This window comes from Petaurus breviceps, unplaced genomic scaffold (assembly GCF_028583685.1).
Source record: "Petaurus breviceps papuanus isolate PSGF00001 unplaced genomic scaffold, PetGlider_PUasm1.0 99, whole genome shotgun sequence".
NCBI lineage: Eukaryota > Metazoa > Chordata > Mammalia > Diprotodontia > Petauridae > Petaurus > Petaurus breviceps.
The window spans coordinates 22,305,625-22,322,218 of NW_027187465.1; the positions used below are offsets into that span (position 1 = coordinate 22,305,625).

At 41.7% G+C, this 16,594-nt stretch overlaps 1 protein-coding gene across 1 annotated transcript in view; it reads right to left on the minus strand.

Annotated features, from left to right (window-relative positions):
* Positions 1 to 7,386: 7,386 nt before the first annotated feature.
* CCDC63 (coiled-coil domain containing 63) overlaps positions 7,387 to 16,594 on the minus strand; it is a 20,176-nt gene continuing 10,968 nt past the window's right edge. Inside the window, exons 4-7 of the mRNA XM_069081463.1 lie at positions 15,363 to 15,437; positions 11,741 to 11,933; positions 11,082 to 11,282; positions 7,387 to 7,728 (exon numbers count right to left, since the gene is read on the minus strand). Coding sequence (XP_068937564.1) covers positions 7,598 to 7,728; positions 11,082 to 11,282; positions 11,741 to 11,933; positions 15,363 to 15,437 — 600 coding nt within the window. The 3' untranslated portion in view covers positions 7,387 to 7,597. The remainder of the gene's footprint in view (positions 7,729 to 11,081; positions 11,283 to 11,740; positions 11,934 to 15,362; positions 15,438 to 16,594) is intronic.

Below are 16,594 nucleotides of genomic sequence, written 5' to 3' on the forward strand. Positions count from 1 at the left end.
ACCATATTGTTCTCTCTCCTAAAGTTCACTCCTTTATCCCCAAGATCACCTGAAATGCTCTCACAGTGTTTCCTCATTGGTAAAACAAGGTATTTGGACAAGGTGACCCTTGAGGGGCCATCTCTTCCAGCTTGGTCTACAGCTCTTTGAATGTGTCTTCACATATTAGAGGGTCTGTCACATGAGAGAGGGTTTAGATTTGTTTTCCTTGGTCCTAAAGGGCATAACTAGGAATGATAGGTAGAAACTGGAAAGAAATTGGAGTCGGTAAACTCTAGGTCAAGAAGACAACTCAATTTCTGGCACAATTCTTGAATGCATTGTTAAAGTAAGAGATTAGGGGTGTTTTGGGAAGGAATCAGTGACTTCTGAGAGCCTGGGTGGCTTCATCTAGATGGGTTCATGGCAGGATAACTTCATTCGACAGAGTATTGGGATGGTTAAAGAACTGGACCTAGTGTTAGGAAGACCTGGGTTTTGTTCCCACCAGGGACACACATTGGCTGTGTGACCTTAGGCAAGTAACTTGCTGTCTCAGTGCCCCAAGCGGTAATCTGAGACCAAAATTGAAGTAGATGGGTAGAGTGACTTGGGCATAATGATGAAATCCTAGGTCCAATCCAAAATAGAGCTGGGCTGGCCAGGCAGAGTAGGATTATAGCTAGAGCTTACCTATATTTCCTAAATTCAAATCTGGTCTCAGACACTTACTAGTTGTGTGACCCTGGGCAAATCACTTAATCCTGTTTGCCTCAGTTTCCTCATCTGTAAAATGAACTGAAGAAAGAAATGGCAAACCACTCCAGGATCATTGCTAAGAAAACCCTAAATGGAGCCACAAAGAGTCAGACAGGACTGAAATGATGGTACAACTGCCACAACCTGGATTTCAGCCAAGAATCTAAAAGTATCTCATGCTGTCCTTGTCAACAAGATGGAAAGATGAGGGCTGCGTGAAAAGTGGATTTGTCATCTGTTGAGTTACTGGACCCAAGGAATCGGCATTAATGGGTCAACATCAGCTAGAGGTAACATGGTAGGGAAAAGCACTGGGCGAAAGTCAGGCAAAACCTGGCTGCTTGACTCACCTTGCTGTGTGGCCTTGGCCAAGTCACCTACTCTTTGAGCCTCTACGGGTGAACTCTGGAAATGATGACACCTATACTACCTCCCCTCTAGAGTCATTGTGATGGTCAACTAAGATGATAGAAAGTGTTCCATAAAGCCTGAGGTACTGAACAGTAGCTGGCATCATTTCTGTGACTTAGAAGGTCTCTCGTGACCTGCCCCAGGGATCTGGGCTGTTGAGTTCTTTTCTCCAAGACTTAAATAAAGGAAGGTTATTTGCAAGTGACAAGAATTTCGGAGGGAAAATCAACATATGAGACAGTCAAAATGCTAAAATTTCTCAACAGCAGCTAGCTGAGCCTGAAGTCAGGAAGACCTGAGTTCAAATCCACCCTCCAATAATTCCTAGCTGTGAGACCCTGGGCAAGTCACGTAAGCTCTCTCTGCCTCCCTTTCCTCATCTGCAAAATGGGGATAATAATAGCACCTCCCTCCTAGGATTATTGTGGGGTGAGATGAGTTAATATTTGTAAAGCACTTAGCACAATAGCTGGCACATAGTAGGTGTTATGTAAGTGCTTGTTTCCTTCCCCTATTGGGCAATTGTAATGATGATCATAGACATTTGGAGACGCTTTACAATTTACAGTGAGAGAGCAACTATTAGTCCCAAAGATGCATGTAAATTCTAAGTCATGTCCTCAGAATTCCACAGGTTTTCACTGTGCTCACTGTTCTGTGTCTCCATCTCTCTGCCTGTGTCTCTATCTCTTTGTCAGTCTCTATCTCTACTTATGTCTGTCTTTTCAATTCTTTCTCTGCCCTCTCTTCCCTTCTGTTTTTCTTCCCCCCTCCCTTTCCCCTTATCCCCCTTCACTTTTTCTGTCCCTGTCTCTTCTCTGTCTGTCTCTCTGTGTCTCTGTCTCTGTTTCTCTGTGTGTGTGTTTGTTTCTCTCTCTGTCTCTGTCTCTCTCTCTCCACCAACCTGCCAATCTTCCTGGCTCCAGTAACACACTATTCAGCAGTTTTTCAGGTGAAGGATATCTATATTACCTTCCAATCTTTCAATACCATCTCCCCAGTACAACATGAGGACGAAAACCTTTTCTCTTCTGGAAGCCTCTGTTTCCTCTCCCCAGGTCTTTTTTTTTATACAAGGACAAGTTGGGTGAAACATAGTTTGGTAGCTATTCATCTGAAAAAGATCTGGGGTTTTTTAATGGACCACAAGCTCAACATGATTCAACAATGTGATATGGTACCCATAAAAGCAAACACCTCAGATTATATTAAGAGAAGCTGAGTGTCTAGTACTAGAAAGGAAATAGCCCTGTTGTATTGCCCTGGTAGGACCACATTTGGGGTATGGAGTTCAATCCTGGGCACCATGTTTTAGGACAGATATTAAATTAAGTTGGGAAACACCCATAGGAAGGAGTGCAGGAAGGCAAAGAGCCTCCAGTTCATACCAAATGAGGAAAACTGAAGGAACCAATGTTTAGCCTGGAAAAGAGAAGATTTAGAGGGGAACATGATGACTGTCTTCACTCTTTGAAGGACTGTGGAGTGGAGGAGGGATCACATTTGTTCTTCCTGTCCCCAGAGGCCATAAGGAAAAGCAATGGTTGAAATGTCTGAAGGGCAGGCTTAGGAATGATGCGAGGGGAAAGTTTGAAACAACTAAGGCTATCCAGAAGGGGTACAGAGTGCTGTGGGCTGGGGTAGCTAGGTGGTGCAGTGAATAGAACACCGGCCCTGGAGTCAGAAGGACCTGAGTTCAAATCTGACCTCAGACACTTAACACAAAAAACTAGCCGTGTGACCTTGGGCAAATCATTTAACCCCTTGGGGTGGCCAGGTAGCACAGCAAGTAAGAGCACCAGCTCTAGTGTCGGGATGACCTGGGGATCGAATCCGGGCTCCAATACTTAGCACCCACCCAGAAACACCTGGCCGTGTAACCTTGAGCAAGTTACTTAACCCCAATTGCTTAGGGGCAGCCAGGTGGCTCAGCGAGTAAGAGCACCGGCTCCAGTGTTGGGATGACCTGGGGATCAAATCTGGGCTCAGATACTTAGCACCACACCCAGAAATAACTGGCCGTGTAACCTTGAGCAAGTTAGTTAACCCCGATTGCTTTAAAAAAAAATCATTTAACCCCAATTGCCCTACCTTCCTCCCTCCAAAAAGCAACAATAAAACAAAACCCAAAAGACAGAGTATTATGGGCTGGGACAGTCTCTCTTCCACACTGAAAGTCTTCAAGCAAAGGCTGGATAACAACTTGTCCAGAATCTAACAGAGAGGATTCTTGTTTAGATCTGACTTGGTTTTGAATGGCCACTGAGGTCCCTTCTGCCTTTGAAACTGTATGACTCTGAATATACCCTATGTTATTCAGTCTTTCTTAGGCACCAACCTCATTCATCACTAGCTATGACCCTTGGGAGCCATGCTATATTCCCCATTTGCCCAGATCAGAAGTAGACAAACTTTTTCTATAAAGGGTCAAACAATAAATATTTTAGGCTTCAAGCTAAGAGGTAAAATCAAGGATGTCATATAGGGACTTACATAACAAAAGAGAAAAAATTCCACTATTTTTAATTGATGAAATTCAAAATATGATAATTGAGTACACATTTTTGCAATATAGATTTACTAATGAGAAGAACGGAATTCTTTTTCAGGGATAATATTTCACTTAGAGTTCAAAGTTAGTGTTTATTATCATCAAACTGGATTGCAAATTTTCATCTGTTAATGCTGATCAGTAATGAGATTTTATGTCTTTTCACACAAATAGGTACTGCTAAATGTTTATGTCAATCAACAAACATGTTTTTAGCTGAGCATATTCATCACTTTGGATATATCTAAAAAATTATAAAATTCCATTAGATTCTTCCCTTGATATTTTTTTTCGTTTTATCATGAAATTACATTGCTAATTAATTGCTTCCTATTGAAAGCTAGGTGGATTTTAGTAAAGTGGGTTTTCAAATATGGAAATTTCTTTTGTGTTTGTATCCAGGTCTGAAAAATGCTGCTGGGACTGTAGTTTGAGCCCAGAAAGTAGATTCACTGAAAATTTGTATGAGAATGGAAATCTCATGTTTTGTTTTAACTTTTGATAAACACTGAAAATATATAAAACAGCTTAGCATTAGTTGTGAGTCAAGCAACCTTAGTTATCATTGAATTGACTTTACTGCAGTTTACGTTTTGTATGTAAGCACTATTTTACCTTGTGATTTTAGTTTGAATTCATTCAGAAGTATTTTAAGTCTACAGCAAAAGCTGATTTCCAAAGCCATCCAGTGTTTGATAATAGAATGATCAAGGGAGGTTCTTCTCATTCAGCAAAATTTCAAACTCAGCCCTGAGCTAAAAAAAAATCACAATTATACTTTTTCTTTTCTTGCTTTGACTTGATTGGTTTTTGCTGGTAATAAAAAGGATGTCACAGTACGGTAATACATGTTGCATTCAAAATGCTGTTGGATTATAACTGCAGCACTGTGATTGGTAGTGCACCCAACAACAGTGCAAAGTAATGAGTGCCACTACAAAATGACCAGTGTGCCATATATGGTCTCCATCATGACTGCTCGACTCTGCCATTGTAGTGTGAAAGCAGTCATAGCCAATAAGGAAATGAATGAGCATGGCTGTGTTTCAATAAAACTATTTATGGACACTGAAATTTGAACTTCCTATCATTTTCATGAGTTGTTAAATATCCTTCTTCTTTTGATTTTTCTATCATCTGAAAAAGTAAGTACCATTCTTAGATTTCTACTTGCATGAACACTAGAGGTGTGTCAGATGAGACTCTAAGGCCACAGTTTGCCAACCCTGATCTAGATGGAAAACTTGGGTTGTTCAGTTGTGTCTGACTCTTCATGACCCCCATTTGGGATTTTCTTGGCAAAGATACCAGGGTGGTTTGACACTTCCTTCTCCAGTTTATGAGGATAAAACTGAGGCAAACAGGGTATAGTAACTTACTCAGGGTCACATAGCTAGTACGTGTTTGAGATCAGATTTGAACTCAGTAAGTTGAATCTTCTTGCAATCCATTGTACCACATAATTGCCTTAAGACTGTGTATGGATTTTTTCATTTAATTTTTTTTTCTCGGTTACATGAAAGCAGAATTTTTAACATTCTTTTTTTTAATTGAGTTCTCAATTCTCTCCCCCGCCCAAGAAGGCAAACAATATAATATAGATTATACATGTGAAGTCATGTAAAACAAATATCTATATTAACCATGTTGCAAAAACAGGTCAAAAATCCAAGAATAGTCAAGAAAGTTTAAAAAAGGATACTTCAATCTGCATTCATATACCATAAGTTCTTTCTCTGGAGGTGGACAGCAGGATTGTCTTGGATCACTGTATTGCTGGAAATAGCTAAGTCATTCACAGTTAATTATCATAAAATGTTGCTATTACTGTTTACACTGTTTTCCTGGTTCTGCTCATTTCACTTTCTTTCAGTTCATGTAAGTCTTTCTAGGTTTTTCTGAAAGCATTTTGCTTGCCATTTCTTATAGCACAATAGTATTCCATCACAATCATGTAACACAACTTGTTCAGCCATTCTGCAATTGATGGACATCCCCTTCACTTTCCAGTTCTTTCCCACCACAAAAAAAAAGTTGTGATAAATACTTTTGTACATATATATCCTTTTTCTTTTTTTTTCATTTTGTCTCTTTGGGATACTGTAATGTTAATGGGATATAAGATCTTCCCCCCCGCTCATTAATAGACCTTACATGGAACCCATTAAAGGAAGCTTGATTAGGGAAGGCTTGTTTTTCAGGAAGACCCACATCTTTTGTTACTTTGTAATTAGGCAGTGGGTCACAAGGATTGTGATGCCCTCTTACTCTGAAGAAGTGTATATATACTCTGAAGTTAGCATTTTTCTTTGGGGATCACTCATTGGAAGAGTGTTCCTGTGATTTGGCCAGATGAAATTCTGGGTAGCCATTAAGGAGCCCCCGGTTTTGAAAAAGCCAGATATTGGTGCTTTTCCCTTTGGTAACTATGTATGTATTGCTTTGGTCAGACAGTTGGATCTATCTGTTGATCTGTGCTAATTTCTCAGATAGTTAGAAGCCCTATCTGTTGGTCTCTATTTCTCTACTTGTATTTTCTCCATTTCCTTTGTTTGGATTTTCTCTGAAGTTTAGGGTGATGATTTTTCCCCTGAACTAATGGATGTAATTAAAAAAGATTGTTGACCCCTTGAACAGCTATCTTTCCTAGTAAAGTAGATCTAAGAACCTGTGCTCACAGCCATCCTGGGTATGCCAGTGTGGTTGCCATTACAGATACCAACCTAGTGGTGGTGTTGCTTGGTCAAAGGGTTTATATAATTTGACAGCCCTTTGGGCATAATTCCAAATTATTCTCCAACAAGGTTGAATCAGTTCACAACTCCACCAATGGTGCATTAGTATCCTTATTTTTCCACATCTCCTCCATATATAGCCTTTAAGTAGGACAGATGTGACTTTTCATAGAATCTCTGAGCTGAATGAAACCTTAGAGGCCAATGAGTCCATCATGAATGAGAACTCCCTCTGGTATATCCCTGACAAGTGACCACCTAGTTTCTGCTGGAAAACCACTTATTTGTAAAAAGCAGCTCACTGTGCAAAGCCAAGTCACTCTGGGCCTCATTTTCCCAATCTGTAAAATGAAGGGGCTAGTCTGGAAAGGGGTCCAAACAACTGTATAGAACCTTTGAGAAAATGAGGGAGCTGACCTCAAAATTCAAGAATTTCAGAGTGGGAAGAGACCTCAAAGGCATCTAGTCCGACCCACAGCTGAATAAAAATATTTTCTACAATATGAATGGATGGATGAATGAACAAGTGAACAAATGAATGAAAAATCATTTGTTCAAAGCTTACTTTGGATTTAGTAAATGAATGAATGAATGAAAAACCATTTATTTAGGGTTTACTATGTAAATGAGTGAATGAATGAATTTTTGAATGAATGAATTTAGGGTTTACTATGTAAATGAATGAATGAAAAATCATTTATTCAGGGTTTACTATGGATAAGTAAATGAATGAAAGAATAATGAAAAATTATTTATTTAGGGTTTATGTAAATAAATGAATTCTTATGGATGAATGAATTTAGGGTTTACTATGTAAGTGAATGAATGAGTAAAATCATTTATTCAGGACTTGATGACTACATGCTAATACACTGTGCTAATATCGCCAACAAATGGTCATCAGTCTTTCCAAGCCTGAAAACATTGAGAGAGAAGGAACCCACTGCCTCCTGAGGGAGCTCATTCAGCTTTGGGGGAGCTCTCCTTGGTTGGAGATTTTTCCTGGCATCAAGATGAGATTTTCCTTTTTGCACTTTGACTTTTGCTGACCCAAGTGTTTCGGAAGGTGATCAGTGAATGAAAGCACCAGCAGACTTACAGAACAAAATGTTTATTCTACATAGCTATGGTACACATATGACCCAGCGCCACACCACCCAGCCTATGCCATCAAGGGCTTCCTCTTGCCTCGGATGTCATCTACCTTTTCATATAGACTTTCTGACATATCCCTGGAATTGTGATTTTCTGCCACCAGATTACGGAGATTGCTGTGGTCTAGAGGTTGGTCAGCTGTTTCAAAGAAACTGAAAATTAGCCAGGGCACTTTTGCCTAAGAAAGGGCTTTTCTTTTCTAACCCCATCTTGCCAATGAACGAGATCCCCAAACCTAGGCCTCCCAAAGTATCTCCAAATTTAAATTCAATTTGACAAGCACTTATGAGGGCAGTTGATAGAGTGCTGGACTTGGAATCAGAAAAATCTGAGTTCAAATCCTCCCTCAGATATTTACTATGTTTGAGCAAGTTAGTAAACTAATTTTGTTTGTCTCAGTTTCTTCAATGTAGAATGGGGATAATAATATCTCCCAGGATTGTCACAAGGATCAAATGAAATAATATTTGTAAAACCCCTGGCATACAATAGGTGCTCTAAAAATACGAGTTCTCTTCCTCTCCCTTCTCCCTAGAGTGTTGGACCTGAGTCAGAAAGACCTAAGTTCAGATCAAGACTCAGATACCAGTTGTGTGACTCTAGTCAAATCATTTAATCCCTTGGCCTCAACTTCCTCATCTGTAAAATGGGGATAATCACATCACCCGCCCTCCTAAGGTTGTTACAAGGATAAAATATTTATAAAGTGATTTGCAGAACTTAAATGTTTGTTGTTGTTATTGTGAGCTAGACACACCGTGGAAGCTGGGAATAAAAAAGACAAAATAAAAAGCAGGATCTGCCCTCCAGGCTCTTATATTCCATTGATTTTCATTAATGCAGATTTAAAATGAGAGACAGATGAGCAAAGAAGCCGAAACTAGCCTTGAGTCAGTAGGTCCTGGGTTCAAGTCCCACTTCAGACACATACTGGTTTGATGACCTGAAGCATCATGGATGCTCCCTGTCTGTATGGGGAGAGGAAGTTTTCTTCCACCAATAAAGTCACACTGTTTTCAAAAGCAATTCTAAGGTTTAAAATGATTTCTGAATTCGTGTGCCATACAATTTAGCAGGATGAGGTTGGAGGACAGGCAGGAAAACTGGAAGTGAAATTCAGACTGATAATGAGAAAAAATATGGACAAATTACACATACACAGATTCACACTCACATTCACACACACTTCACACTCATTCACACACTGATACATATGCCCTCACAATTCACACTCATAGCTCCCACATACTCATATTCACACACATATATGCTCACCCATTCACATGCTTTACACACTCAAATTCACACACTTCTACATACACCCCCACATATTCACACTCGCATCTCCCCCACACTCTTATTAACACACATACACAGATTCACGCACTTCTATCTACATCCTGACACACTCACACTCAGATCTCACATACACTCACACTCATATACTCTTATTCACAGACACTCACATTCACACACATACATACACATATACATTCACACTCACATCTCACACACACAATGAAGTCTTATTAAATAAGACCCAGCTGCTCTGGAATTTCCTGCTTGAGATAACCATCAAACATTTCAAGTGGGTTTACAGGGGTGGCCAGGTGGCTCAGTGAGTAAGAGCACCGGCTCCAGTGTCGGGATGACCTGGATCAAATCCGGGCTCAGATACTCAGCACCACACCCAGAAATAACTGGCCGTGTAACCTGGAGCAAGTTACTTAACCCCAATTGCTTTAAAAAAAAATCAAGTGGGTTTACTATGATTCCCTTAGGCCAGTGTAGCCCATCCACACTTCTGCTCTGAATTTTCATGTGGAAATACGTTCACATTCATCTCTCTAGAACTAAAAGGAAACTTATAAGCCATTGAGTACAACTCCCTCCTTTTGCAGATCAGGAAACTGAGGCCTGGGACATTAGCCTCCCTGCCTAAGACCATCAGGTAGTCAGTGAGTAGGGATCTGAACTCAAGTTGTTATACCAAACCCATTATACCTCCTTGTGCTGGATAGGAAGTCCCTCCAAGCACTTATCTGACCAGTCCTGTTCTGAGTCATTGGTGGGACTGAGTTTTAAGGAATCCCAGATTCAGAGAAAGAAGGGACCTCAGAGGTCATTTGGTGCAGCCCTTCCTTTGATCACTGAAGAAATGGAGGCACACAAAGGTTAAGTGACTTGCCCAGGGTCACACAGCCAGTCAATGTCTGAAGCAGGATACCTGAAGTGTGGTTATATTTTTAAAATATAAGTTTTGTTCTAATTGTTGGTATAAACACAATATCAGGAGCAGAGGACAAAACCCAGAGGGGCCACTAGCCATCGGTTTTGTTCTTCTTGCTGATTTTTAAAAATCCTGTGTGCAGAATACAAGTGTTTATATATTCATCATAGTACCTCCGTATTTCTTAAAGAACTATCTACCAGAAGGGAAACAGGAGCATGGGAAAGGGCTGTGTGTGTGCACACACATGTGTATATGTGTATATCATAGTTTGTTAGAACAAAAGAAACCGATTTATGTCTGGAAAGGGTCAGGGATCTAGCTGCATGATAACAGCAGTTAAAAGGGCTCCTTCTAGGGAGGGGCACAGCTTGAACCTCACCTTTGACAGGAGACAGATGGCCAACCCAGGCCTCTTCTGTCTCCCACCTAAGTCACGTTGGCTTTCCAAAGCTGGGTGGCCCTGAAGCTCGACCATGACACCCCCACCCCAGGTCCACTGTCATCCATATAAGATTACACGTATCTTGAAGTTAGAGACTGTTGGTTCTGCATAAGATTTAAAGACCATAGGTCTAGGGCTGGGAAGGGACCTTGAAGGTCAATTAGGGCAACCTGCCCATTTTACAGATGAGAAAACTGAGGTGGGGGGAGGGGGAGAAAAGATTTAGTGTTAAAAAAAAGTCATAAATGTAGGGGAGGGGGAAGAAATCTTAAAAACCAACTAGAGCAACCCTCTCATTTTAGAGGTGGGGAAAGTGAGGCCAGGGGAAATGAAGTGACTTGCCCAAGGTTGGAAAAATAGTAACAAAGGTAGGATTGGAACCCAGCCCCTCGGACTCTAAAACCAACCCTCTTTCCTCTGTGCGCTGCTGTTTCCTCTTTGAAGCTCACCATATATATAGCTCAGGGCTTGTAGGAGGCAGCCCTAGTAAATGTCTGCTGAATTTAGTTGAATTGAATTAAAATAAAAAAAAATAAATTCTCTATGGCATACGATGAAGTTGCCACACCAGGGAAGGACCAAGTATTGGTGTTTCCACTGGGAAAAACAAACAGGAAAAATAATCATGTTGAAATACATTTTGTTTCTTGCCTACCATGATGGTCAGATGGTCCTCGCCTGGTACTGGACCTAGAAATGAGCCTTCGCACCCCAGCTACCAGGCCCCAGTGGCCCTGCCTTTTTTATTTGTTTGTTTAAACAAAGACCATCACATTGACTAAGGGATAGGGTAGGAGTCAAGGGGGCACAACTTACATTCCTCCACTTTTTCACCCATGGTATCGCTGCTGACGACTGGAGTAAAGACCTTAAGGGGTTCTGGTAACTTCAGGAGTGATGACCCGCCCCAGAAAGGGTTTATCAAAGCAGCAACACCTTCCATTTCACCTTCTCCTTCCAGGAAGCGGATGCAGGATTCCAACAGCAGGAGCTCATTTGTTTTCTGCTCAATGATTGCTAGGGAGGGACAAAACAACAGACTCTAAGATGCTCCACCGAGACGCAGTGAATTCTGGGAAATTCTGGACAAGTTGTCTGAGATGGAGGGATCACAGATCTGGGATGGGAAGGGACCTCAGAGCACATTTGATCCACACACCCCCTTTCATTTGCCAGAAATTGAGGCTGAAGTTATTTGCCCATGATCCCTCAGGACATGCCAGCGGTGGGATTTGAACCCTGGTCTTTGTAATTCCATTGGACCAGCAGAACAATTGATTATCATTATCTTAAAAAAAAGCATTCAGGACATATTCTTTATTTGGATCTGGGTTCTTTTTCACATTTGAACTCAGGTCCTCTTGATTTCAGGACCACTCTATTCACTGCACCACCTAGATGGCCCAAATGTCAGCTAGGATTGTGTAAAAACAAGATCATTGATAAAGATAAGATTTTTAAAAAGCTCCACCTACCAAAGTACTGTGTCAAATTGCTATCTGTGATAGAGCCAGTCTCCCCCAAATGTTCCAAAATCTTGGTGGCATCACAGTTGATCTTCTTAAACAGAAACTCCACCGAAGACTTGAGTTGGTCAAGGGTCTTGTTAATCTCTTTGTTGGTGTTCTCAATTCGATTGGCATCTTCTGTGGTTTTTTTCAGTTTTTCCTGCCAGGGCCCAATAGTACCCAATAAGGACACTCTTCCCTCCACTCTTGGGTCTTAGCTCCCGGGGAGAATAGAAGGAAAGCTATGCTCTAGGACCCCTTTCCATCCAGCCAGGATCTGCTAGGGGCCTCAGGACAGGAAGGCTATCAGTTACTGTGGATTAGAAAGGACTCCCACTGACATGAAGCTGCCATACATATCCTTTGGAGACTGTAATTGGCCATTGCTGCCCTTGGGCCAGCACAAATATGCCCCAAGGCAGGAAATGTGCCTTGACATCGGCTTTGCATCCTGGGATGCCAGGAAGCTGCTACCGGGAGGGAGCCCAATCCCCCCACCCTAGTTGTAACTCTGGTGTCTCCTTAAAGGGGGCAATCTACTAGATAAGGATCAATCACAAAAACACCCAGCACAGAGTTAGACCTCAAAGGGGCTTGGGAGATCATTTAATCCAACCCCTTCATTTTGACAAAAGGGGAAACTAAGGCCCCGAAATCAGTAAGTTCAGTCAGCAGATGCTCAAAGGCTGTGCCCCCCACCCACATGCTACTATTCATCTTGACTCAGTTTCTTCATCTGTAAAATGGGAATAATATCTCACCAGGTCATATGACTATCATTCCAGAACTCTCAATGTCATAGGAGAGTTGGTCAGTTAATAAACATTTTTAAGCATCTACTATATATATGGCAATCACTGTGCTAAACACTGGAGATTCAAAGAAAGGCAAAAGATAGTTTCTACCCTCAAGGAAGTCAAAGTCTGAATGGAGGAGAAAACAAGCAGAACAGATATGCAAAAACAAGCTACAAATGATAGGATATTATATACTCTATATTATCAGGATAAAAAGGGATAATTAACAGAGGAAGGCACTAGAGTTGAGAGGGGCTGGGAAAGGCTTCCTGTAGAAGGTGGGATGCTGGCTGAGACTTGAAGGAAGCTGGGGAGGTTAGGGAGGAGGGGGAGCCTTCCAGGCATGAGAAGCCAGAGAAGACGCCTAGAGCCTAGAGTTGGAGTGTCTTGGTCAGGAAGCAAGGAGGCCAGTGTCCGAGGATTTTAGGAGCATGTAAGGTTTAAGAAGACTGGAAAGGTAGGATGGGGTTAGGCTAGAAAGGGCTTTGAACACCAACAGAGAATCCTGTATTTGAACCCAAAGGTGATAGGGAGCCACTGGAGTTTCTTGAGTATCAGAGTGACATGGTCAGATCTGCATTTTAGGAAAATCACTTTAGTGGCTGAATAGAGGATGGACTGGAGCGGGGAGGAACTTGAATCAGGCAGGCCCCCTAGCAGCTATTTCGATAATTCGGGTGTGAGGTGAGGAGGGTCTGCACCAGGGGGTAGCAGGGGGTGGATTCTAGAGATGTTACAAAGGTGAAGTGGACAGGAGAGAAATCCAGACTGACTCCTTAGGTCAGGAGCCTGGGGAAATGGGAGGATGGTGGTGCCCTCTACAGTAACAGGGAAGTCTGAAGCCCTGATCTAGAGCTGGAAGGGACCTTACAAGCCATCTAGCCCAACCACCTCATTCTACAGATGAGGAAACTGAGGCCAAGGAAGTAGGTCACTCAGGGAATAAGCATCCTATGTGGGATTTGAACTCAGGTCCTCCAACTTTAGAGTCAGAGCTTTTTCCGCTGTGCCACATAACTTCCTTTTCTCCAATCTGTACATTTTTCAGAGAGGGAAACTGAGGCACAGGGGAGTCATGTAACTTTCCCAAAGTAACATAACTAATTGGCAGTTTGGCTACCTCCTCCCTACTCTACTTCAGTTCCTACTCTATATATCTCTGAGGACTCTAGCAGGTCCTCACCTGACAAAACTCTCTAAAGAGATGCCTTCATTTCAAAGATCATTTTTTAAAAATATGAAAACATGTATGAAGTGCCAGACATTGGGGATATGAAGACAATAAAGGAAACAATCTCTGCCTTTCAGCAATTTCTGTTTTCCTGGGGAGAAACTGGTAAGTAAATGTGAAATTCATACAAAATAAATCTGAAATAATATGAGGGGGGATGGCTCTAGTTCTAACATGGAGAAAAGAACTGGGAAAAGGTGGTAACACTTGTGCTAAGGCACTCCAGGGGTGGGAGTTCTCAGACCCATTTTACAGGTGAAGAAACTGAGGCTTAGACAAGTGAAATGACTTACCTAAGGTCACATTGGTTATACATATCAAAGGTGGGAAAGGAAGTCATCTGCTTTAACTCCAGACCAAGCAATAATAGCTCTATATCCCTATACTAAGCGATGAGTCACCCCCACCCACCCACTCACTTCTGCCCCTTAAGGGAAGTCTACAAGCATAGGCTAGATGACCTGTCGGTGGTAGAGTGGATTCTAGGACAGGTATTCTAGGGGTAGAGAGGGAAAGAAAATTGAACATTCCAGATACGGCAGACAGCCCATGCATAGGAGTAGAGATGGGAAATGCAGGCCTGTTTGGCTGAAACTTAAGAGTAGATGAAAAAGGGTAATGTATAAAAAGCTCCCAGAAAAGGTAAACCTTGCAGCCATAGTGTGATCAGCTTTAAATTATCCTTGGAAATGTTTGTATTTTATTTCTGAAGGCCACTGGGAGCCATTGAAACTTCTTGAGTAGAGCAATACTCTTACTGAAAAGATGGAAGCCTGGGTGAGGTGTAAGCTCCTTGAGGGCAGAGATTGTTTTGTCTTTCTTTGTACCCCAAATGTTTAGCACAGTGCCTGGAACATAATTGACAAACGTTGATTAAGCACCTACCGCACTCAACTAGTGATTTGTCCAACTAAAAAGTACAAAGCAGACTGGACAATCAGAGAAGTCCCTCTTCCTACTTTCGATATCTGGGATTTCAAGGAACCTCAGCTTTTTGTAGGGGAAAAGGGGCTTCTCAATCCCCAAAGACTCATAGGTGGGGCATGAGTTTTGGTTACTGCTATTTGAAAGTTTAGGCCAAGTGTGGGTTCATAGATTTCCTGGAATTGTACTTAAGGGACAAATTCTCCTTGGAATACTGGACTGCGATTCCAATTCCCAAAGACCATGCTTCTATGACGAATTCTAGACTGAAAGGTCAAGTTTTCTATCCCCTCATACTTACGTTGGGAGGAAGAGCATGGAAACTGATGCTTTGGTGCCCCCTAGTGTTCTGTTCTAGAGTAGCATGGCAGTCTTGCCATGTTATTACTTAGGCTTTTTTTTTTTTTTTTCAGTTGGGTCTGACTCTTTGTGACCTCATTTGGGTTTTTTTTGGGAGAGATAATGAAGTGATTTGCCATTTCCTTCTCCAGCTCATTTAAAGGGTGAAGAAAATGAGGCCCAGGAAAATGACATGATTTAATCACAGAATTGGCCAACAGAGCTAGAGTTTAACATCTACTGGCCAAGGGACTGACCAATTGACTGCCCAGTGACTCCTACCCACAGCTGTTCTCACCTCCAATTCCCTCAAAGTCCGTTGGCCTTCATCATCAGAAACTTGCTGCTCAGATTTCAATAGGTGGATTTCATCCTACAGCAAAGAGAACCACGCTGGGAGGCTGATCATAGTGTATTTGCCTCGCCCTTCCCCACCTCAACTTCCCCCTAAAAATAAACCTGAGTGTGATTATGGATTGTATACTATAATTATTAGCTTCTCTAGGCACAGAAGCCAAATCAGGAAGTAGCGTTGTCTCCTGAAATCGTTTGTTTACACTGAGGCAGCTCCCTTTGTCACTAGTGGAAAGGGACACCTGGTCTTCTTTTCATGGGCTCTGGAGCTCAGAAACTTTAGGAAGCATTGAATCTGATCCCTTCATTTTCCAGAGAGGAAACACAACCTAGAGGAAAACTTTTGGTCCTTAATTTAGGAGACTTGGGTCTGGATCCCACCTCTGACACTAGCTTATGTGAGTAACCCCAGGCAAGTTGTTTCTAACCCTCAATTTCCTCATCTGTGAAAGGGGTATAATAATAGTAGCTAGCATCTATGAAGGGTTTTAATGTTTGCAAAGCACTTTACATGTTATTTACCTTAATCCTTACTTTTTTTTTGCTTTTTGGAGGGCAATTGGGGTTGTGACTTGCCCAAGGTCACAGGCTAGTTTTTGTGTTAAGTGTCTGAGGTCGGATCTGAACTCAGGTCCTCCTGACTCCAGGGCCGGTGCTCTATTCACTGCGCCCCCTTAATCCTTACTTCTTAGGGAAATAGGTGCTCTTATTATTCCATTTTACAGATAAGGAAATTGAGGCAGACCGAGATGAAGTTTCTTCCCCAGTTTCACAAGTATAAGTGTCTGAAGCTATATTTAAACTGAGATCTTGCTGAAGCCAAGTCTAATGTGCTATCTATCCAATGTCCTACCAGTTGTATCTGATATCTATATTACATATATAATAAATATATATATTTATATATAAGTAATATAATATATGATATATAATAAACTTGCCCTACACAGACATCCCTCCTCAGTTTCAAGTGAAGAAAATGATTTGAGTAAAACCTGATAAAGGTAGTCAGGTGAATACAACCCTGGACCTGGAGTCAGCAAGAAATGAATTCAAATGCAGCCTCAGACGTTTTACCACCTGGATGATACTGGGACAGCCATTTCACTTGTCTGCCTCAGTTTGCTCTACTTTAAAATGGGGGTAATAATACCAGGGTTATTGTGAAGATAAAAT